General features: G+C 38.1%; 2 protein-coding genes across 5 annotated transcripts in view; one reads left to right on the top strand and one right to left on the bottom strand.

The window, feature by feature from the left end:
- Positions 1–403: 403 nt before the first annotated feature.
- Positions 404–23,454, bottom strand: cep41 (centrosomal protein 41). Of its 2 annotated transcripts, none has more exons than XM_081355526.1 (11): positions 23,259–23,454; positions 5,920–5,983; positions 5,787–5,834; positions 4,923–4,984; positions 4,500–4,566; positions 3,520–3,670; positions 3,032–3,201; positions 2,875–2,942; positions 2,354–2,468; positions 1,919–2,134; positions 404–1,772 (listed from the first exon to the last, which is right to left on the bottom strand). In XM_081355526.1, the coding sequence occupies exons 3-11, from the start codon at positions 5,812–5,814 to the stop codon at positions 1,642–1,644; spliced, it is 1,008 nt and encodes a 335-aa protein (XP_081211652.1). In that variant the 5' UTR covers positions 5,815–5,834; positions 5,920–5,983; positions 23,259–23,454; the 3' UTR covers positions 404–1,641. The 2 variants fall into 2 exon arrangements, with proteins under 2 accessions (XP_081211652.1, XP_081211651.1); XM_081355525.1 differs by lacking the exon at positions 23,259–23,454 and adding an exon at positions 6,415–6,608.
- Positions 6,630–25,202, top strand: part of poc1b (POC1 centriolar protein B) — a 47,495-nt gene continuing 28,922 nt past the window's right edge. The window contains exons 1-10 of one of the 3 annotated variants that reach the window (XM_081355523.1): positions 6,630–7,196; positions 8,392–8,476; positions 8,549–8,720; positions 8,992–9,171; positions 9,259–9,366; positions 9,463–9,578; positions 9,656–9,789; positions 10,536–10,604; positions 10,692–10,844; positions 11,040–11,117. In XM_081355523.1, coding sequence (XP_081211649.1) covers positions 7,182–7,196; positions 8,392–8,476; positions 8,549–8,720; positions 8,992–9,171; positions 9,259–9,366; positions 9,463–9,578; positions 9,656–9,789; positions 10,536–10,604; positions 10,692–10,844; positions 11,040–11,117 — 1,110 coding nt within the window. In that variant the 5' untranslated portion in view covers positions 6,630–7,181. Of the gene's footprint in view, positions 7,415–8,391; positions 8,477–8,548; positions 8,721–8,991; positions 9,172–9,258; positions 9,367–9,462; positions 9,579–9,655; positions 9,790–10,535; positions 10,605–10,691; positions 10,845–11,039; positions 11,118–25,202 lie in introns of all 3 variants that reach the window. The other 2 variants (XM_081355522.1, XM_081355524.1) reach the window with 2 other exon arrangements.

Here is a 25,202-nt window from a genome sequence, read left to right as displayed (position 1 = left end):
AATAAAAGTCAAAGCAGCTTGCCATAGTTGCGCCGGTTAGTTAAGAGGTCTGATATACAGCGTTGCAAGCCAAGGACGACAGTGAATATTAGAAAATATTAAGCCACTGTATAATAGTCTGTTACAATGTACAAAATGCACAGCTTAGCAACAAGACACACACTGCAGTATCACAGTAATAATAATACTAAGTCCTCAGTCTGAAGTCATTTCACTACACTGTAAAAAAGTGATCAGTTGACTTAACTTAAAAAAAATCAGGAAACCTGTTGCCTTAAAATTAAGTAATAAACTTCATGGACTTGACAAGTCCACATAACTTAATTTTTTCAATCACTTAATACATTTAAGGCAACGGGTTCCCTCACTTTTTTTAAGTTAAGTCAACTGATCACTTTTTATTAAATGCTGCACTGGTTACGAGCAGTCTGATTTAGAGCATTTGTCAGGGACGACTGTGAACATTACGAAACATTAGATTGCCTTAATACTTCAACTGACCAACTAGAATCAAGTATTACAGGGAGTTATACTTGTAATAAAGAACAATTTTTGAACAATGACTAAAAAGATAATTGTCTGTAAACAGCTCAGCTCATTAGATCAAGCCATTTCTGAACATACATGATACATATCCTTGAAAGTCATGTAGGTACCGCTTAGGTCTACAATATAAAATTGATCTTTATTCATACTTTCATTACAAAAGAACAAACCAGGTAGTTTTCATTATATAGATTACATTAAATTATTAATTGGTCAATAAAACAAGGTCTATGAAAGAACAGGAATAACTGATTTCAGACAACAAAGGCCAAACAAACCAGTCAAAGCTCTTTCTACCACTCCATGTACACATTCCACCAACATTGACTCCAAAAAATGCACTTTAAGTTCCTTCATCACACTCTGCAACAGACAAAGCAAAATTTCACACAGCAACATCAACTTCATTAATGCCAGCAATCACATCTACATTTCATAATATTCAAATCACAGTTGAGCAGATCTTCCGCACTAGTTCAGAAAGCATCAATCGTTTGAATAAATGCACTGAATGAACAGATTAGCTATAGATTTAAGGCATAAAAAACATGAAGCACATCTAAAATACTTCTAAAGGAATGCGCCATACATACTGCGTCTACTGAGCAAGTAAACATACAGCATGCTCAATGAACAGATCATGTCATAGCACAACTAAAGCAAATAAAATGACCACCAAGAGGTGGAGTCCTTCCACTAAGACCTGCTTACTTATGTAACAGAGAAGAACCCTAAAACAGCTAGATGTCAAACCATAGACATCTTGTACCATCATTACAGTATAAATGGTTCTTGATGCCAACAAGTTGATGACCGCGCAAATCAGATTTTAAACATGTAGTTTAGATTTGGAGTCAGCAAGTGCAAAGATATGTGTATAAACTGAAATAATAAAACAGTGCCATTTGGGTGTACTACCAGGACCAATAAAATGTTTAATTTCTTCCAGTGTACTTCTGAGAATTAAACTATGTGCATGTGGCCAGTAGTTTAGAATGTCCATCACAGATGTTCACAGGAATCCTGCAAAAGTAAAATATAAAGGCTTTATTTGCATTGAAGTGAAGACGACAATGGTGAGAGTGAAACGGAAGGTTATTTCCAAGGCCGACTGCTCTGTGAACGAACGCTTTCTGATCCTGCTATGGATGAGCCATGTCGACCGCTCCGAACTGTAGACGCTTTGGAGCCAGCGCTGCAAGTGGACAATCTACTGCTGAGACGACCTAAAATGTGTGTGTGTGTGTGTGTGTGTGTGGGGGGGGGGGGGGGGGGGGTATAGTAATATATTAGTATTTGTAATATAAATAGCTTTTTTTTGGTCAGTGAAAATGGTTATTTAATTTCATCATTTTTGAAATGGATGACTCACTGCCGGGCTCGCTGGGTATTAACACCTCCTCTAGGTAATGCTGGATTCTGCTGAGGTCCTCTGAGGTGAACCGCCACTTTTTTTCTGCTGCCTGTGACGTCTGCCGTGGCACCGGTCGCTTACGACCTCCGGGTCCCATGGTTGATGGCAGACAGGAGATGGGAATGGAGCCTGTTGTCATTCCTTCAGGGAACTTCTGAGCAACCACTTTTAAACCTTGTTGAGAAAGGGAAAGATGAATACTGAAATACTGACAGGATTAACCCACGTGTATTCTTTGGAGATAATTGAGACCCCAATGATCTATGTATAACAATATTAATTTCAAATAGGGCCTAGATCTTCTTATTTTCCCTTCTATGAGATGTAATGTAGAAAAATGTTCATGGAAGTCTTTCTCCAGTCTGCCTGGAAGAAGTCGTCACGATGACTTACCCCCCGACAACATGAAGAGATTCTCAAACCCTCTCTCGCACATGGTGGTGGCTGCTTGACTTGCTATCCTCTCATCTTCATCATACAAAATTATGATCTTTCCCGATGCATTTTTCTGTGTAGCTGTTAAAGATTTTAAAACTAGGAATGGGCATGAGTACACAAGAACTTGAAATGACAGAAATGATTGATTGCACAAAAACAGTGTGAACTTTTCCAATTGTATCCTGGGGTCCTATGAATGAATGCACAATTTATATTTTTTAGATTATTTATTTATTGTCATTCATAGGACCCCCTTATAAATATTATACATTATAGGGCATTTCATAGATGCGCATCAAAATTTCGATTAATGAATTAATAATAAAAATATTAAAAGTAAAAAAAGTGCATTTCATACATGTAAATAAATACAAATATTCATTTATTGTGCTTCTGTGCATTAGATGCACATTATAGGTTTGCGATATGTTTTAATACAGAACAAACATTTTCACATATCAGGAATAAAAGGATACGTAATCAAGGACTTCTTTTGTGTATGGGTTCATTGTCCTTGATAAGGTCGCTATGGGGTAACTATAAGCTGTGAGCAAAAAAAAAGTTTATTAATAATATTATATTAATGTATTTCATGCTTTGAGCAAAATTCTGTTTTCCAGGTGAGTTTCCTACCACTGATAATATGGCACTGGTCATACTGCTCTCTGTCCCGCACATCCAGCAACAGATACGGGCAGTCAGGTAAGGGGCACTCTGTGGTGTTGGAGGTAGACACTGGAGACAGTCGGACGGTCTTCTGTCCGTTCCTGTCCAGATCCATTTCTCCCACGCCACTGATGACACTATGAATGAGCCCAGAGATTCTCGATTACATCGAGTGAGGACAGGCAGGGGTGCTCAGTGTTACAGGCTATATCTCATTGTTCCCCCCCCACAGGGTCTCTGAGGACGGAGTCCGATTGCACCGACTGTCCGCAAACAGACTCATTGGCACTTGGGGCCATGAGAAAGCAGCCTGGCCAATGAGAGCTCTTGTGGGTGTACAATAGAGGAAATGCTAGAGGGGGGATCAGTTAGATGCATAAAGTGATATTCTAATGTGACCGGTTGAATTAAGGACATGGACAGGTGTGTCACAAAAACAAAAGTGATTTGACTACCTTTGGAGTGTAGATCTAGGAGAAAACCCAGTGTTGCCGGATTCCTCATTGTTGATACACTGTGAGTTGAGGAGCGTCGGCTCTGGGGAGCCATTAGTCTGATCGGAGAAGCCGTCGAGCCCCGGTGATGCCGAGAATATTGAAATATCATCTGAAACCATATACAAAATAAATAAATAAAATGAAAACGATTGTCAGGGCGTTGCTAAGTGGTGGCTAATGTACGGAGACCGTAAGGGAAACAACATGAGACAGTAGGGAAAAACTGCTTTGCAAAGCTCCAGAGAAAATTCACATTCACTCGCGCTACTTTTGTTATTTTGTTTCCCCAAGAAACTTTACTTTTGCTTGCAAATATTTTGCATTCCACAAAGAATGCAAAATTCCACTAAGAAGACATTTTGCGTTCCCCGAGGAACTTTATATTTCCGTGCACAAATTTTGCATTCTCCAAGGAACTTAGCATTTGTGCGCACAACTTTTACGTTCCTCGAGGAACTTTGCGTTTGCTTGCACAAATTTTGAGTTCCCTGAGGAACTTTGCGTGCACAACTTTTACATTCCCAGAGGAACATTGCGTTTACTTGCACAAATTTTTGCATTCCCCGAGGAACTTAGCATTTGTGCACACAACTTTTGCGTTCGCTTGCACACATTTTGCGTTGCCCTGAGCATTCGCTCAAAAAAGCATTAAAATAGTTTTCCTCCGAACTCATTTTCTAATGCAAAAGAAACAAGCGAACGCAATGTTTCTCAGGTGAGCGTAAAAGATTTGAAAGCAAACGCAAAGTCACTGCAATATAATTTTTTTCCCTCCCATTTCATGTTTTCCATCACCGTGTCCCCTTAGGGGCCCCGTACTAAAGTGTCCTGAGTTGTAGTTAATATGTTGCTATGCGGTTGCTAGGGTGTTAATTCGTAATAATTGTTAGTAAAAACTACTGAGAATAAAGAGTAACATAAAAGAGAAATGAAACTACCATCTAATCCAGGCATTTCATCATTAATGTTGTCATTCTGATCTGACACCGAAGCAACTTGGATTACCTGAAAAAATAAACAAATAAACGGTTATGCACACACTCAATATACATACAATTAATAAGTGTTAGCAAAGACATTTTTATCGTCATAAAAAAATATTTGAAAATAAATGCTGTCCTTTTGAACTTCCTCTTGCAAAGCACAACTTTTTTCAACATTGTTACGAAGAATTGTCTCTTGATTAGCAAATCAGTACATTAGAATGGTTTCTGAAGGATCATGTGACACTAAAGGAGTAATGATGCTGAAAATTCAGCTTTGCATCACAGGAATATATTACATTTTAAATTATATTAAAATAAAGTTAAAAGTAAGATGAAAGTAAACCATGTGTTTTATATAATTTCTTTTTCACTTACCAGCTGAGCAAATGTAGTCACTTTCAGTCTTTTAAATAGTTCATCCTTCCTATATCTGTAGTCTGGAAAAAATATATATAATAAACATAAACATGCATTTCAAATGATGCAGAGCTGCTGCACAAAAACAATTCTGATGCATTTTACCTGGATCCTGAGTGTTACCATTTCTCACTTCATCTTCATTTAAAGACACATCATTTAAATTCACACCCAAAATATCAAACTCCATTTTGATACAGATTAAACTCACTAAACTTGACTTTAACAAGCCAATTGCTGCCGCAAACTGAGATGAGCTCTGCCAACGTCTCTTTTTATCTTTGGCAAGAACTCCACAGTCCAGCCTCACCAGCAAACCCACTGTAAGATGCCAAGTGACACCACTGGATGAGGTTATGCATCTCGGTTTCACTACAGACAATCTTGACAGAGGAATAACTGTAATCTACAGTACAATAACCATCCATTGCTCATGCATCCAAAAGGAGGAGCAAGACTTGCTTATCCTTGAGAAATCAGAGGGAACCTGTAACAAGATGACCAATATGGACAAAGCAGTCTTTCTCTCTTCATCAGGTGAGTAAATATAAGTAGGACAAGTGCATTAGGAGACAAAACAGCTGAAACAAGTCATTAAGGAGCTGTTCACAAAAGATGCATTACTGTGCCATTCTGCACTGTTTTGTATATTTATAATGTAAATACACACTCGTTTTATTTAACCACTGTGAATGTCTGCGATTTGTTTGTAAACAAAAACTATTAGTTAGAATAACCCTTCTGATTTAAATGCACCATGACTTTCTTAGATATTAAAAAATGTTTCATCAATAATATGGCTTTATAATATTCTGAACTTACTTTTCCTGGCCTCCTCTAGTCTCGCCATACATTTCGTCAGGCTGAAGCCTAGAAAATAAACAGGGTTAGTCATTACATATTTTGTCATATATGCAATGAATATTCAAAATGTTAGTCACCAAAAAGTGGATACCTGTATCAAGTCGTGTTTTTACATGCTGATATTTGGGGTTCTGTGGAATCCTCTTTTTTAAATACTGAGGGGAAATAAGCATCCATTTCAATAAAACATACTGTCATTGTGTAACTAACTATTCTGAAATAATTGGTTTTGGGATCAGTATAATTGTTTAACGTCGGTTTCTCATCTGAGAAAATTATGTGTATGAAACAGACATTGAGTTTAATGGAGTATGCAGTGAATATAAAAGCCACTGTAAGCTCCAATAACATCCGTTAGTATATATAAATGGTTTACTTATTGATTAGATATTAGAATATAATACAACATGAAAGCATCAGCAGTGAACTGGTGTTGATGGTCAGACAGGTATGGCAACGGAGGAGCAGCTGCGCCGGTGTCAGATTCCCTTTTAAACCCCAGCTTCCCATGTAAAACATTCCCTGAGCTAGCTTTCAACATATACGTTTTGAAAATGACATTTTGCAGAAACATAAAAACACTGACCTTTGAATCGCCAATCCCTAGCTTGACCGACATTTTACCGTAGCTGAGCTTCGGCGGCTAACGTTAGCTTCCAAAATCAAAACTCAAAGCGTTGCCTCTTTGAGCAAAGTCTTCACTGATTGGCCCGTTGAATTGGTTATCCAATCAGTGACGGAGTTCTTTTAACCTCAATGCTAGTTCTACTGCTTTACCGTTTGGGGTTGTTGCTATGCAACGGGGTTATTTGCAATGCTTTTTCAGTTGTGCAGTGAGAGTCCCGTCGGCAGAATTTATTAAATGCTTTTTCTGATCTATGTATTTTACCAGTAATTCCTGAGTTAATTTTTTTCTGAAGACAATTGTTTACAATGTTTGGCTTGGATATGCAACTAATTAACTCTACAGACAGTATAATCTTAGTAAGACAAGCTTGCAAATTTTAGTTTTAATCCCAGCAAGCCTTCTGTTGCATTAGGAGGATGGGTTACATTAGCGGTTTCAATTGACTGCATTAATGCAGAGGTTTATCTGTGTAAAATAGTTTTTTGTCAGTCTTAATAACGATTCATACATGTAAATAATTTGAATCGAAAGGGATTTTAAGTCCACATTGCTCATCTAGTCCCGCTGACTCGATGATTCGGAGCGTGATTTGTTTGGTCTGGGGAAAACGCGGCTTGTTTGACAGATGGGAAGTGGCTCAACATGAAGGAGTTTCACTTGTTTACTTGTAAAACAAAGAACAAACTGCACGAAATTCAAAAACTTTCTCGACGTTTTCCAGAACAATGGCGTCTGTAATGGTAAGACTACTTAGCAGAAACATTTTAAAGTGCGAATGTAGACGTTTTATATCGTTTCTGGTTTAATTAACGTTAGCTCTGTGCAACTGTGCTGGAAAGTTTCGTGTTTATGTTTTAGTATGGAGATACTAATATTGGTTATATTTGACGAAATTGGCCGTTCAAAACAATATAATTAGCTAACAAAAAGTACTATGGAACTAGCAGTTTTAGACATGGTAAGTTAACGTTACCGTGGTACAACCATGGTGTTGTCACCATGTAACGTTACAGGTGAAAAATTAGAATATCGTGCAAAAGTTAATTTATTTCGGTAATTCAACTTAAAAGGTGAAACTAATATATTATATAGACTCATTTCATGCAAAGTGAGATATTTCAAGCCTTTATTTGTTATAATTTTGATGATTATGGCTTACAGCTTATGAAAACCCCAAATTCAAAATCTCAGAAAATTAGAATATTACATGAAATCAAAGAAGGATTTTACATACAGAAATGTCAGCCCTCTGAAAAGTATAATCATGCATATGTACTCAGTACTTGGTTTGGGCCCCTTTTGCATGAATTACGGCCTCAATGCGGAGTGGCATGGATGCTATCACCCTGTGGCACTGCTGAGGTGTTATGGAAGACCAGGATGCTTCAATAGCAGCCTTCGGCTCTTCTGCATTGTCTCATGTCTCTCATCTTTCTCTTGGCAATGCCCCATAGATTCTCTATGGGGTTAAGGTCAGGCGAGTTTGCTGGCCAATCAAGCACAGTAATACCATGGTCATTGAACCAGGTTTTGGTTCTTTTGGCAGTGTGGGCAGATACCAAGTCCTGCTGGAAAATGAAGTCAGCATCTCCATAAAGCTTGTCTGCTGAAGGAAGCATGAAGTGCTCTAAAATGCCCTGGTAGACGGCTGTGTTGACTCTGGACTTAATAAAGCACGGTGGACCACGAGTCTGTATAATATATTAGTTTCACCTTTTAAGTTGAATTACTGAAATAAATGAACTTTTGCACGATATTCGATATATTGCATATATATACGTACATATATATATATATATATATATATATATATATATATATATATATGACTTAAGAAATATGTATGTAAATTGAACATTCAGACACATTGTTTTATTGAAAAAACTTTGCAAAATAAACATTTTACACCTTATTCTTCTATGATATCCTTTTCAGGAGGATCCCACCCTTGAGAGACATTTTAAAGGTCACAAAGATGTTGTCTCCTGCGCTGATTTCAGCCCCAATAATAAACAGCTGGGTATGTCATATTATTTATCTTCTATTTTCAGTCAGAACATCCCAACATAACCACTTGCAACTTCTCTTACAGCTTCTGGATCCTGTGACAAGAACCTTATGATCTGGAACCTCGCTCCAAAAGCAAGGGCGTTTAGGTTTGTGGGTCACACTGACGTCATTACAGGTGTTAATTTTTCTCCAAGCGGATCTTTGGTGGCATCTTCATCCAGAGATCAGACAGTTCGACTTTGGACGCCCAGCATGTGAGTACAGATGATCCCTTAAGAGTTTTAATGGGTTAGTTCACCCAAAAATTATCCCATAATTTACTCGCCCTCAAGCCATCCTAGGTGTATATGACTTTCTTCTTTCAGCCAAACACAATCGGAGTTCCAAAGCTTCTTCCAAGCTTTATAGTGGGAGTTCTTCTTGTGTTCGGCTGTAAGAAGAAAGTCATATACACTTAGCACAACTACACAACTAACCCTTTAATGTATTTGTATCTTAATGCATTATAGTCTATGTGTGTTACAGAAAGGGCGAGTCAACTGTGTTCAAAGCACACACAGCGAGCGTTCGAAGCGTTCATTTCTCCAGCGATGGCCAAAGGCTGGTCACGGCCTCAGATGACAAGTCTGTGAAAGTGTGGGGTGTCGAACGGAAGAAATTCCTTTACTCTCTAAACCGGCACACCAACTGGGTACGCTGTGCGAGGTATGAGACTATGTGTCTAACCTTTCCGGTTTTGTCACATAAAGTGGGATTTCTCTCACTGTCACTTGTCCTGTCTGTCCCTGTCAGGTTTTCACCAGATGGTCGTCTCGTTGCTTCCTGTGGCGATGACAGGACGGTTCGCCTCTGGGATACATCCGCTCGTCAGTGCATAAACGTTTTCACAGACTACGGCGGGTGAGAATTGAGCGTTGTTGGTCCTTTCTGAATCTTTTTGAGGATACTGTATGTTTATTGGACCAAAGTTCCTGATATTTTAAACTGTCTGTTTAGGTCAGCGACATTTGTGGACTTCAATTCCAGTGGCACATGCATTGCATCATCAGGAGCGGACAACACATTAAAAATCTGGGATATTCGTACAAACAAGTTAATACAACATTACAGAGGTAGTTAATATAAACGGAGATATAAAAATGTATTTGTTTTTAATTCTTGTTTTCAAGCATTTTTCTTGGTCTTGCAGTTCATAGCGCAGGGGTCAACAGCTTTTCCTTCCATCCATCCGGAAACTATCTGATCAGTGGTTCGAGTGACAATACAATGAAGATCTTGGACCTGCTGGAGGGGAGGCTCATCTACACCCTTCACGGCCACAAGGTGTCACCCTCTCTAATAGCGTAGAATTTGAATTCTAGCTGGAACAATTGGGAATTCATCCCAAAAAAATCATTCTCTCATCTTTTACTCACCCTCATGTCATTTCAAACCCATATTCTTTTTTTTTTTTTTAATGGGATATAAAACAGTTTTTTTGGAAAAAAATATACAGTTCTTTCCATACAACAGGAAATCAAGAAATCACCAAAAATGTATCGCAACTCATAGGGGGTTTTGGGGGAAGCTTTTTTGCAATTAAATATTTTAACATAATAATTTTGGTATCAAAATAATAATAAAATAAATAATAAATATTCACTTTTTAAAGTTAATTTCCAAAATATTCTTTTTTTTTCTTCTTTTTTTTGTTGAAAATGCTATCTTTCTTATTTGACTGTATGTTTTGCTTTTTTGTGTTACTGTCCATACTGTCTATGGTGAAGCCGAAGACAATTTTACACATAATAAAATTTATGAATATGAACTGAAAATAGTCATATGGAGTACTTTTACTGTATGGTCAATTATTATTTGTATTACATGAATTGAGCTTGATAGTCATGATCAACTGTCATTGTATGGCAAGAGCTGCATAATAATTTGTTAAAAACAATATTTGTTTGTGTTAAATAGAAAAAAAGAAATTATTCTTCAAATTTTTGTGTATTTTGTGATGTAGACCTGCATTAAACAGCCCACCCTTAGAAGAAAAGCCATAAAGTGTTATTTTCCCCCTCTGCCCTCAGGGTCCAGTGTTGGCTGTGACGTTTTCTCGAGATGGAGATCTGTTTGCTTCAGGAGGTGCTGACTCTCAGGTAATTATTATGTAATGTTAATGTTTTACCATCCGATTACTGTCGAGCTGATCATGTCACTTATGCTCGTGATCGTCTGGGTTTCAGGTTCTAATGTGGAAGACCAACTTTGATTCACTGAACTACAGAGAGCTGTTGAGCAGGCATAGCAAACGAGTCACTCCAGATCCCCCTCCACACCTGATGGACATTTACCCTCGATCCTCTCACCGACACACTGCTCAAAATGGCACAGTAGAGGTCAGTGCCCACAACTGCAGTGCTACTACAATACCCTTGTGTTTCACAAACAGTACTGAGTTTCTTCTCGGAGATCAGTACAGCGTCAACACTGTAGATCAATCCAGTACATTGCAGTCAATATATTAGCTCTCTGACACCAGCACACACTGCATTCAGGTTAGTTCTTATCTCTCATTCTTTCGTTTTTCTTAGATTAACCCCATTGTTGCTGATACTCAGTCTGGTGACCCTCAGGTGGTTGAAGTGGGACGTGTTCTTTTCTCCACAGCGGTAAGATCTGAGCTCTTATTGGAACTGATTCATGAAGTCAGAACTGTTTCCAAACACTAGGGGGAAATATAGGCTAGCTAATGTTAAGCCCTCATCGAAAAGTGTACCGTCACTGCCACACTTTTGCTGTCTCTCATGTTTTCTTTTTAAATGATCACTCCTCATCAATATTTATCAGTTTTTTCCACATTATTATGGTTTTGTCTACTCCATACACGTCTGTTCTCTTGTAAATATGACAGTGGGGTGTAAAAATCTGAGACCACATTGAAAATCTGGCATTCTGTCTTGAAACCAAGAGAACAAAACAAAAGAAACTAGTAAATTCCTGCAAATTTTTCACATTAAATTTGAACTTTGATTTGCTATTCTGCTATTCTTATATATATATATATATATATATATATGAAAAGTTCAGATGCAAAAGCCTCTAAGTGCCATCTGAAATTTTCTTCTAAAATTATCATTTTTATCAAGCTCGTATATTTAAGTTCAGTAATTTCACTTAAATGACAATTAGTAGGTACTTTTCATTGCCATTTAAGTGAAATTACTGAACTTAAATATACAAGCTTGAAAAAAATGATAATTTTAGAAGAAAATTTCAGATGGCACTTAGAGGCTTTTGCATCTAAACTCTTCATATATATTCAATAAAAAAAAAAAATATATAGAAGCACTTACAGCAAATTTTTGGACCCTGCTGTATAATTATAGTTAATATGAGGCACATGATGGCTATGAATGTGGCCGGTTTTAAAAAAATAACTGTTTATTATATTCAGCCCAGTCTTGTTTGTGTGGCCGGCAGCTTTCCAAATCTTTCTTATTTACTGCGTGCCTTGTTCTGATCCGAATTATGGGAATGTTCTCGTGCTTCCGTGCAAAATGCTGTGCTTTCTGCTTTACAAGCGGATTGAGGAAATGCTGCGAGACGGCACACAACAGACTGTGGGTGCCTCGCTCACGTGTTTACAGGAAGTCTCTTTTTCTCCCCCTCTCATTCTCTCGCTCTCTCTTTCCCTTTTTTTTGAGTGCTCTGATTCTGGCTGTGTAGAGTAGCTCGAGCGTGAAAGCAAAAACACACCGAGCACACACACGTGTCTAAAGCTGGGCTCTGATGTGACCTCACTTTGCTGCTGGAGCCATAGACTAATAATAGACTCCTCCACAATGTGACTTTAGCGCTCTCTCTCGCTGTCTCTCCCTTTCTTCCATTTGTTCCTTTTGTCTGTACACACTGTACTGCATAGAGAAAACTAGTGTCCGACTTGGACGTCTGCACACAAGTTGACTAGTCGATTCGTTATGCCAATAGACTCACTGGATATGTGTTGACATGTTTTTGATCATGTGACTTTAATTGCACTTGTTCTATATGGTGCCAGTTGATGTTACTGTACTGCGTCCCAGTGTTGCTATTTGTCTACGTAGGCCTACCACATTCAGGTTTTTGTAAGGCCCATCCTGGTTCGATTCTGATTCACAAGCTTTAAATTCAGTTCTACAATTCATTTTGTTTCTGTTTCATTTGAGTGCTTTGTCAGTTGTAATGAAAAGATATGAAAGAAATTATCCATGTTTTTGCGAGTCCCATCCAGATTTGATTCTGATTCACAAGCTTTAGATTCAGTTTTGATTTTAATTCAGTTTGAATTGATTCTGTTTCATTTGGGTGTATTTCAGTTGTTTTTCAGATATTTCAGGGTTTTTCCTGCTTTGAAAATATTTTGGCGGCCTCCAAAATGAATCGGTGTCCCGCCAAAGATTTATTTTGATTGTTTTTTATCATTTTAATGTGACAATATCAATAACAGAACAAAACAATCGGATACTGTATGTCAAATAATCTGTGCATTAAATCTTGGAGTACAAATGCAAAATAATAGACCTGACACTTTTTCTCTGTAATGTGTTACTTTGTAGTTCACTTTGAGTCACTCAGTGACTATAGTATAAATTACCTGAGTGGTTATTTTTTTATTTCATGAATAATAGGATAAGTTAATATTACAAACTGTTGTTTTGCATTTATTTTGGATTTATTATGAGTATACTGGCCTGGGTAAGGTACTTTGTTCTGTGTGTGTTGATGGCTGTGTTCGTCCGCCACCACCGAAAACCATTTTTTGACCCAGGAAAAACCCTGCATTTTCTCTCTGCTAATGCTGTGTATTATAGAGGGCAGTGTTTCAGACTCTTTCAAACTGGCACCTTGTCTTTTTGAACTAGTTATTAAAAGAACTGACTCATGGGAGTAATTTGTTTGTGAATCAGACTACACTGGGTGAACTACCTCTTTGCCAGAAACAAAAAAAGGCTGCTGAAGCTGCATGGCACGTGGTTTAACCCTCTGACTAGTCAACTAATCTTCTGGATGACAAGTTGAGTAGTAAAAAATAGCCATAGCGCACAATCACTTTTACCATTCTTTTTTTTTTTTTACCAAAAATGTTCAGTTCAGTCCAGGATGCCCTCCCGAATCCGACCTGTCAGGGCCCAATTTCAGGGAAACCCTGTCATTATCTGGCCCTGAGCATCCTGTAGTCCTTCAGGACAGAGTTTCCTCATTCTGCTTCCCTGCCTTGCGTGCGTGGGAGCAGAGACATGAGGAAGTGGACGGCAGAGAGAAGTATGACCCGTGGCGCCTTTTTGTGTGACGCTTCCTGCCATCACTTCCTCTTGACTGACTCTCTCTGGAGTCCTTTCAGCTTGAGTGTGTGTGTGTGTGTGTGTGTGTGTGTGCAGTGATGCGGTCCTCAATTGGTGGAACTCCTCTGCATCTCGGTCCTTGTTGACTCCCTGATGCATTATGCATAGACAACATAAGCAAGACCAGAGGCATCTGAACAGCAGGGAAAGGACCACGACCCAAGTATTAGCTTGTCAAAGCACTCGTGGGTCTGGTGGTTAGCAGCAGTTAGTTACGTCACTTTTCCATCCTGCTCCCACCTCTTATACATCAGTAAAAGCGGTAAAATAAATCATATTAAATAATATTTTCCTATAATAATACCTTTTTTTCTTGTATCGATATGCCTGTTTATTTGAGCATTCATATCACATCCTACAGTGCAAGAGATATCGAATTAGTCACAGTCCAATTACAATATTGTGATGCATCACTGCATATTGAAGATGTATCGCATGGTGAGGTAGTTGGCGATACTTGATATATATGGTAAAAAATATTGTTTTACCAAAAAATACTATGGTACAATATCATCTAATAATTAATAATACATAGATCAATTAATTAAATACATTCATAATGTTAATTTAAATTATTAATAATATTATACTTTTTGAATTATTTAAAAACAATGACAAATTAATTATATGAATACTTACATTTTTGTAGACATTGTACTGCAACATTAATATTTAATTCAACAGTGTGCTGCTATTCAGCAGAGTTCAAGCAGTTCAGTAAGTGCAACATTCACTCTGTAAAAATGTCATTCTGTGGCTTATCTATAAATCAAATCCAAATGGGATTCTAAACAAAAGTAAAGCTATTTGTTCTCTATGTATGGTAGAATTTAATAATCATTGTGGCTCCACGAGGATGATTATCTCATTTTTGTACAATATAAATAGGTTATCAGTTGTAACTTTATATTAGATGTCGAATTTAAAATTGGTACAGTTTTCTGATTGTGTTTGTTGCATTGCAAAACACTTTTTCTGCTATTGAGGTGGGATACGAGTAAGTTTAGAGACCGATTTCATGGTACGGTTAGGTTTAATGGTGAGTTAATAGTGTAATAATAGATGCAATTAGAGAAATGAATTACAGGCAGGTGTTTTTCTTTTTAAATATAAGTATAATGTAAAAACATATATGCGAAAATGATTAATTGTATTAAGTGCTTTCAAATTAGTATTCAAGAATAACATGTAAACTAATCAAATTAAACTCTGATGAAGAAGATGAAACTTTTTTTTATCATAATATAGTTGTTCAAATGATACATTCAACCGAATGTGTGCATGCTTGTTTGTTTGAGGGTCTAGATGTGTGCGCGCCACCTGGTATTACGTTTCTGAAGGTTGCTTGTAGGGGTGACAGACAGGAAACAGGCAAAGAGCCTCTTCCTGTTTTGTAAAGAGCAGGAGATTGGGTGGCCGCGAGGTGTGGATACCAGCTTGAAGGCCTGCCACCGGCTCTGGTGACAAGACGTGACATGACGGAAGTAAATCGCTAAAGATAGAATGGCCCAGGGGAAGGTTCACTTTCCACCAGGAGAGCTTTGAGAAAGATAGCCTTACAGGGAGAGAGAGTGACTTGTCATCCTCAACCAAAAAAACAAGAGCTGTCAGCAGGAAGTACTCATCGATTTTGAATCAGATTGCATTGGAAGAGATATTCAGTTTATTGTTTGTGCTTTTTAGGGTTGTTTACTCAACCTTTATGGTGAAACATACATAGCACCTTTCATTGAAGAAATGTAGGTGGTGAAGTGTGGAAATATGTGTTGTGGTTATGCAACCGCAGTCATGTTTCAACTGTTATCGCAAATTTCCTTCTGTTATGACAGTAGGCGGAATTGGCACTAGAGTTATTACACCTTTCTTGGATTCTCCTGAAAGCGCAAACTAAGGCAGATAATAGAAAAGGTCAGTTTGCATGTCTCATCCGGCCCATAATCCCCTGCACTGACCTAGGGACCTCAGACCGGGACTCCGGCAGACAAACAGGCGCTCACACATCAAAGACACAGGAACCCGTGTTGGTTCATCACTTATTCAGTGTAGGGCACACCCAGAACTCGGTGTGTCCGCCTCAATATTTAATTTTGTTTCTCGCCCATTGTGTCTGTCTGCACCTCTTCCTTTCTTTTCTGTCCATTAAATACTGTTTTTCATCCACCCCTTTCATCTCTTTTTTTTTTTTTTCATTCATCTGCTTTATCTGCTGTCTTTCGAGTTCCACCAAAGGCTATTGACCCCTCTCCTAGAATAGAGCTGTTCCGTCCATTGAGTCACACTGGCACTTTAACTTAATGGCTGATCTCACTTCCTCCATTAAAGCAGATGGTTCCTAAATAGTCCAGACCTCATCTTAAGTACCTGTCAAAACGGAGCACAATCACGTTGACTGTAGAGTTGAAAGGACCTTATCAGAATATGGCTTAGGGTCTGTTTTTCCTCTCTCACCTGACATTTCTTTCTCCATGAGCTCTCTCAAGGGTATATGGTGGCCCAGAGGGGCATAGCTTAAAATACGCTGACAGTTCGTCAACATTGATTCTAAAAATAGTGGGTCTGTGCTATTGCAGGTAACAGGGACACCTCAAAGGCAAACGGTGAGCTGCTCTCCTGCAGTGCACTCACTGTGCTGTCCGTCTACACAATCTCTTCTGTTTAAGTTATAATGCTACAGCAGGAAAAAAACAATTGTTTAATTTATTTTGTTTCGTTTACTGGATGAACCATCCATCCTTTACAAAATAAGACATTCAGTTGTTTGGGGTCGAGAAGATTTTTAATGTTGTTAAAAGAAGTCTTTTATGCTAACCACGCAAGGCTGCATTTATTTGATGAAAATGTAACTTTTCTATTTGAGCATATTTTAAAATGTAATTCATTCTTGCAATTGCAAAAACAGTTATATTTCATCATTATTAAAGGAACATCATTACTAAAGGAACAAGCCAACATTGGACCATCGCAATGGAAGAATAGATTATCTGCTCAATACTTTTGAATACCCACTCAATTCTCTGTATGATGCTATAACACTCCTCACCAAACAGATTTGTGCATTATGAGCACTTTTATGCAGTAAAGTGTTTGTTTGTGTACATGTTTTTAACACCACAGGTACAGTATGGCCTCTTCAGAGCAGCAGAGCCTCTGTGAAAACGTAGCAATTAAAAACACAGGTCATCCCTCCATGACCCTTTACTTTAATAGAGAGGCGCTGCATGCGCGGTTTCGTGATTTATTTTGATGCTCCATTTAACTGTCGCTTTTCTCTTCACCTGTATGAGTTTATTTTTAACGTAGCATGAATGGAAGGCGGAAGCGCCTCTGTGAACTGTGTAGGATGAGCTATCAAAACATCGCTTTTCACTGATGGAAAAAAATTAGCTAATGTTTTAAGCTCAAAACCAGCTATGAAAACTAAACAAAAATGAACCTACACATACTGTTGGTAAATTGTTTTTGTGGAAGTTTTATTTTTAGTTGGTGAAGAGGTGAGTTGTGTGAGTTTTTTTGGTTGATAAAATATATTTTACTCCCTTGGCATGAGTGTATGAAATGAACAGGGGTCAGAAAACAAATCAACTTCCTCTGAGCGAGAGTACAGGAGGGTCATGGGCTCCGGAGGTACAGCTGAAACTCAATACGGATCAGGGTTAGAGGGTAAGTTGCACCCCCCCCCCCCCCCATCCCACCTGTTAGGAAGTCATTCATTTCTATTCCTACACCAGCGCTCCCTCCCTTCTCTCCCATCTCATTCACTCTATCTAAATCTTCCTGTGTCAAATGTTTCCCATCTTCTCCCAAAGCTCTTTAGTTTTTTATTGCGTGTAATAGCTGTTGTAATATTCTTTTTATAAAAGTCAATGTGCATTTTTGCGTCATTTTCAAAATATGGTGACAAGCATCCCACTTCTGTTACTTTTCAGTATGAAAAATATTTAAAATATTCAAGAAATATTAATTATATAAACTAACTTTTTATTAAATACTATAAAAGTACCTTGACTATATTATTTCATTTTTGTAACTATATTTTTGATTTGCCAGGGGCAAATTAAACTCAACCCAAATTAACTTCGGTTAAACAGGCGTATGATAATTTGAGTAAATGTGTAAGCTAGATGTATGCTTTTATAATAAATTGTCTATCTATCTATCTATCTATCTATCTATCTATCTATCTATCTATCTATCTATCTATCTATCTATCTATCTATCTATCTATCTATCTATCTATCTATCTATCTATCTATCTATCTATCTATCTATCTATCTATCTATCTATCTATCGTAATCATGTATGATTTGCAAAAATGAAAACTGCTGCTTCTGTGTAGATGAGAGAATCAAAGTGTATGTGCGTTGTGCACACGCTACATTGATTATGGCCAAGCATGCGCCCTTAAAATAGCATATGAATAACATGCGCAACGCGCCACTGACTAACTATTTTTTCCTGGTTAGTGGCGCAATTGTTTTCTAAACCTGCAAAATAGCATGAAGGAACGTTTGCGCCGGAACACGCCTCCTCTTTGCGCTGAACCGCCCTGGGGAGCGCAAGTTTTTTTTCCTAACTTACCGACGTGCATCTGTGGAAGGAAAAGTCCGCTTTGCGCGGGTGCAAAATAGGAATGATACATGCGTCGGTGTACAAAGTCAATTGCGCTGGGTGCAGGATAGGGCCCTCTGTCTCATTTATCTGACATACCACTTATATTTTTGTTTAATTTTGTACATTTAAAAAAGAAAGAAGAATATGATGCGGCAATGGATTGACTTATTAATGTACCTTTTAATAAAAAAATATATATTTTTTTTTAGAAAACGTACCTGAACTGAATTCAAACATCAGCTTTTTTCAAGTCAGAAAGGCAATTTTTTTTTTTTTTGAAGAATGACTCTTGCACACATTTCCATTCTTCCTATTGTACTTTTCACACTCTTTCCTGTTTATTTTTTCTGTAGTCTTATACCACGACCCTCCCTCTTTCTCTCACACCAGCCCTTTCCGACCCTGTTTTCCTTTATTTTTTTACACAAAATACCACACGCACGCCGACAGCACCACTGTTGCCTGTATGGCGTCAGCTGGCCTCGGCCTCACAATGAAACGCGCGGGGAATGTCCGTGACCCTTTGAACCTCAACCCCTTGCGTCCCACTCTCCCTGCCGCCCCTTCCTCCTCTCCTCTAATCCCCAACATCCACCTCCAGCCACAGGCCCGCAAGGGCTGTCAGGCGCCTCTCTGCCGACCCGTCCGGGCCTTATGGGCTTAACCCCGCACAAGTCACAGCATTCTTCCTTGCCTGTGGGAAATGCGTTAGCATTACTCATTCTCTTTCCCCTCTAACCCCTCACACCTATTCCCTTGAAGATGAGGGGAACTCTTTGGGTTGAATTGAGCCAGGGGGCTTTGACATGGAACTTTGAAAGGAGGCAAGGCCCAGCTAAAGTGCACTTAACCATAAAGCTTCACATTCCTCCCAGGGCCTCCTCTTGCGAAAGCAGTGACTACGCCAACCGCATTATTCACGTCTATCTCAAACACTCTCCAAAAATGCGGTGTTAAGAGTGTGAGGTCAGTGAAGTCCTTATCTCAGAGTGCGTTAATGTCTGTGTACACATCACCTTTTAACCCTTCAAACACTGCTTTAAATGCATTGCACTGGTGCAACAAACTGTTTTCGCAAGCCAATTTTAATGCAAGCAATAATTGTAATGGAATTTTATACAAAGAATTATTTTTGTTGTTGTTGTTGTTGTTGTACGCCAATATCCAGTGAAGTGAACCAATTTTAAAGATGTTTTTTAAACCAATGAAATCCTGTTGTCTTGCTGATTCGTAATTAGTGACAAGCTCATTGTGTGTCTCATTTTCCCACAGATACTTTGCAGTCGATTTGGTATTACCAAGTTCAAAAGCAGATTATCTAGCATTTGTGTAGCAATGGGGTTTAGCTTAAATTAAATCCCACACAGGGACCCTCTTGTTTCCGTGTATTTGTGAATTTACCTACATTGCTTTCTGATGTTTGAAAGTTAACGGTTTTGCTGTTTTTAAGCCTGATAGCTGGAATTCTAAAAGAATTACACCAGTTTACAAAAAAACAAAAGCTCTAAAATGTGATGTGAAGTTAATGTGAAGTTAAGGCTGGTGTACAGGAAGGGATTAGAGCATTTTTGTTTGTTTCAAGTAATTCCTACATTGTGTATTCAATAAAGTATTCTATAAAGCATGCATCTCAGTAATTTATCAATAAGACATACCATAACCATTTTTAAGTAGGGATCCTTGATATTTAGGTACCCTGTCAGTTATGAACCTCCATTAGAGTTATTTGTTATTGGTCAATATTGCATATTTCATTGTTCATGCTCATTTCTTCTATATTTACTTTTAGAATTACATTTTGACCTTTGCCATAAATGCAATATTTAGTTTTTTTTTTGTGTGTGGTTTATTGTCAATTGATTTTGACTGAATAATTATATTTTATGCCATTTCTTAGTAAGTGTTACCCTTACCTTGAATTAATACTAAATTAATATTCCACTGCACCAGCAGACAACCGAGGTATTTGTAAATATGAGACTCTTTTTATTGATGTATGATGGTCAAATGATGACCATGCAGGAGTTTCTTAGCCAGTGTGGAGCCTCTTTTCCATCAGGCCCGGAAGCTAGATCACCATTAGCACAGAACTGAGAGAAACCTCCTCAACCTGAGAAATGACCCAGGGTCAGAATGTCTCCATCTCCCTACTCTCTTGCAATTTTTGTCCTAGTCAAAGTTGATATTTGGAACTTGTGTGTGAGTACACATGTAGTTCACATGACAGGCAGATACCCATTCTGGTTGGTGTCACAGTTAGCTTAGCATAGCTTACACACAGAACAGGGAGGCTTTACTTGAAATAAACATGGATTTAAGTTTTTCAGGTGTGTCTAACAGTAGTACTCAGGTAAGAAATACTACAGAAATTAAATTAATCAAATGTAAAATAATAAAAATCTGTCACTTTTAGAGCTCATGCACAGATCCAATATACTGTTACACAACATGCGTTTTCTCTCAACTATTTACGTTCCAAAAAATGACTGTATTTACTATAATACTTGGCAAGACAGGCATTATGTTTTTGCCGTTTAAGTGCAATAAACCACGAAAAATAAGCCAATTTGGTACTCACAAGCTGTCTGAGTGGCGGCTTTACGTGTGCACCACTTATATACTGTAGATCAGTTGTGTTCGCGCTTTTGGTGTGAGCACGAAACCTGCGAGAATGACTAAAATTATGCGCAATATTCAACCGGAGCGAATGAGACGAGATGCTGCAAAAAATTTGTATTGGAACCGTTTCAGATATTTCAGTACCGATACATATCAAAATATCAATATTTTTGACAACACTAACATACAAATATACACTAAGACATTGAATAGCTGGAGCTCATTTGAAGAAAATAGATCAGAAAAAGACCAAGTATTTTACTATTAATGGTTTAAAAAAATGTGAAATGATTGGGTAATTTAACATAACTACCAAACACTCCAGTTTCTAATATCTTTTTATCTTCATTTACCCCCTGGCTCGTGACAACCTTCCAGACCTCGAGTTAGCATATTCAGACAGTACAGCCCTCTGAAATCTCATTATCTCTTCTTCGTCGGACATTGCATGATTGTATTTTTAGAAACCTGCGTCGCTGCTGGGGGGAAAATTGGTTGCTTGCTTCACCTCTGCTTCCCCCACATCTCCCATGAAGACTGATTTCATCCCACTCGCTCTGCCTCTTCCTCTTTGTGCTATTTACAGACTACCTCATGTGAGGGCAATGAGTTAGGAAACACGCTTAACAAACGCTTCGCTGATGTCCCTGATTTTGCATGGATCAATCGGATTAGCCAGAATCAAATTACAGAATGTGTGTCCCTAGCATTGACTGGCACGACAGAAGTCATATGTCCTGCAATGTTCTCTCTGTGTTTTGGAGAGTTGACACTGCCCTCATTTTCTTAATTTTGCTCATCCAGATGTGTTGAGGCTTAACTCGGAAAAGTCGTTCATATGTAAATACAATACAATATGTGACCCTGGACCACAAAACCAGTCTTATGGGTAATTTTTTTAAAATTGAGATTTATACATCATCTGAAATTGAATACATAATCTTTCCATTGATGTATGGTTTGTTAGGATAGGACAATATTTGGCCGAGATACAACTATTTGAAAATCTGGAATCTGAGGGTACAGAAAAATCGAAATATTGAGAAAATCGCCTTTAAAGTTGTCCATTTCTATTGGCGATAGTGCTGCATCCATTCACAAAAATAAATGTTTTATATATTTAAGGTGGGAAATTTACAAAATATCTTCATGGAACATGATCTTTACTTAATATCCTAATGATTTTTGGCATAAAAGAAAAATCTATAATTTTGACCCATACAATGTTTTGTTGGCTATTGCCACAAATATACCCGTGCAACATAAGACTGGTTTTGTGATCCATGGTCACATATACATATTAGAGGGTTTATGTCATGCATGGAAATTGCATGAAGTGTATACACAGGTAATCATTACTACTTAAATCTGGCTAGACAAACTATATGCTTCCAAATTACCACTCTACCAATGTTCTAGGAATGGGCAGGATGGTCATCCAGTGGTGGTGGTGGATGTATTTAGAGATGCTGACTTTCCTGAGTGTGTTTTAACATGTTGTGTTTAGCATGCAAATCAACAACTTGCCCTGCCAACTTTTTTTACTGAGCTCAACATACAAAAATTGCTTCTATTGCTCTCCTAATTTTTAAGTCGCTTTGGATAAAGGCGTCTGCTAAATAATTAAATGTAAATGCAATGTGTATCACTATTTTGTATTAGTGCACCCCCTCCCCATGGTGGAACAAAAACAGGTGTTCTGGAGTACTGTTGGGGTTAAAAAGGGGTCATCAGGCCAAATGATGACCACAAGTAAGTGAAGTCATTATGGAGATCTCTCAGCAGGAGCCCTAGTTGAATCAGGAAGAGCCACTTTGAATTTGAAATTACTGCATTGTTGAATTCACTTTGGGTCGGGGAAATCCTCTATTGCCTGTATTGTTCTGTTTTGGTCATTGTCGTAAGTATCAGATTAAAATGATAAAAGTAGTTTTACGCCTACTCTGGTCTTCTGCATCCCCTTTTAACACTGGAATAATTTTATTGACTTGCTATAAAAAGCCTTGCGTTGCCGGTGAACTGCAGTAATGGTTCTCCACTGCTTGACAACCTTCGGTATTACCATGCAAAAGCACAAGTGTAAACAGCTGCTCTCACTTTATCAGAGGGGGGATCTGCTTGCCCTCAGCCTAACCTTTAAGTAGGTGATGGAAGAATTGTGGAGGAATGGCGTTGTAGACTCTCTCATGTTTACTTACCTAAGTGCGTCTACATTTTTTCCAAGCCAACACTGGAAAACATCCACCTCTTCTCCTGCCGCTCCTTTTTCCCATCATTCTCTTGACCTGCATTGACCCCCTCGAAGCAGCAGTGGGTCAGGCTCGAAGCTCAAGTTCCAATGCGTTCTGGACATGCCTCAACATTTTCTCTTCCTGTTTTTCCCCCTACCTAACTGATATCCATCACTGTAGCATTTGGAATACCAATGTCAGTGTTTTTTTGGCTAGGGATAAAATTAGCCACTAGTTTCACACCTTTCAAGTAGTAGGTGTATGTGATACCCCAGAGATGCCCAAAACTCTGTTCCGGTTTCACTGCTACTATCTGCTCCTGTCTGGAAAATGATGGGCTGTCTACTTAGCCTCTGAGAAAAGCATGTCGTAGTCTGAGCTTAAGTGTCATGTTTTTAACATCCTCTCTGGCACTGGAAAAAATAGGATTCCATCTCATTTTCAGATGACACGGTTCATTCTTAGCAGCTCATCATCATCATCATCATCATCATCATCATCATCATCATCATCACTACTATTACTGCTAATAACAACAGCAATAATAATAATAATAATATATAAATAATTAATAATGTTTAAATTATAATAATTATTAATACTGTTACTACTACCACTATTTATACTACTAATATATAAATATCAATATGATTTAATATATATATATATATATATATATATATATATATATATATATATATATATAAACTGATAAAGTGTGGTACCGATATATTTTGCAACCCTAATTCTAAAGAAATTTTCAAATCCAAATCAATTTATATCAGTTGTTAACAGATAGACAGTGAAGTCTGCCATTAGTTCTTTAAGTCAGAACATGATCAGTCATTTGGTCTCTTTATTATGAATACATTTTATTGTGTTTCTCAGCTTCACTTAAAATGTAGAGGTGACTTTTTAGCTCTTAATGTAACATTAATGGAATGCACAGGCCTCTTGAGGCCAAAAGTTTGAGCAGACTTCTCTAAAGATGTAGGTTAACTTTGGACTAATAGGTTTTCTAAGGAATCAAATTGTGGGAACTCACAAAGAAAGGGGCCAATGCAGGCGTGATTTCTCTGTGAATGGCCTAATCGGCTTGCACTAGAATGAAAAGGTTTCACTGTTTCACTTTAGTTTGTTGGCCGTGCTGCTTAAGCAACACCTTGCATCAGCTTACAATCAGACAGATAGCCTCTTTGTAAGTCTGGGATAAAGTGAGATGGCATGAGATCTCGCTGTATGCCAAGGCCTGTCGATCGAACCTGAATTGCTCACAGAAAGCAACGTCCATATTGAATATCCTTGATTTTCCAATTATACATTTTAAAAACCTTATTTATACACACAAGCACACACACCAACACCAAGCAGCAAGTGGAAGAGTGCACCTGTAGTTTTACATTTTCAATTTGAATTGCAGATGTCATACCTATTTAGAGCAACAGGAAGCTCTTCTCACTAATCTGCCGCCTCTGGCACCGGCTCATATGAGAGGAAGCGCAGGGGAACCTTGATATTCTGCTTTATGGGGTTGACCTAGAGATATGCTGCACTCGAGCTTGTGGCTTTTTTCACATGGTGACACTATTCTGAGACTCCCCGCCACTGATATCATCTCCCCTCTGCTTGTTCATCAATGCCTCATTTCTCCAGTGGCACGGGGGAAAATGAGAGCATCTAGTGGGGAAGCTTCTGGAGATACTATGATGGTTACCTTGATTTACAAAGAGTATGATGTTAGTATGTTGCTAAAGTAATAGAGCAATACTCTTATAAAAGTAGGGATGCATGACATATCTGTACTGTATTAGTTATCAGTAGATTTTAGAGCTTTTTCAAGGCAGTTTAATTAAAGTTTTTGAATCAACCTTGTGGAACAGTGTTTCTTAGGAGCAACAGAGTCACCAGCCC

This window comes from Scardinius erythrophthalmus (assembly GCF_964197995.2).
Source record: "Scardinius erythrophthalmus genome assembly, chromosome: 24".
NCBI classification, from domain to species: Eukaryota; Metazoa; Chordata; class Actinopteri; order Cypriniformes; family Leuciscidae; genus Scardinius; species Scardinius erythrophthalmus.
Note: the sequence above shows the minus strand (reverse complement) of the source record. Positions and strands in the feature narration are given on the sequence as shown.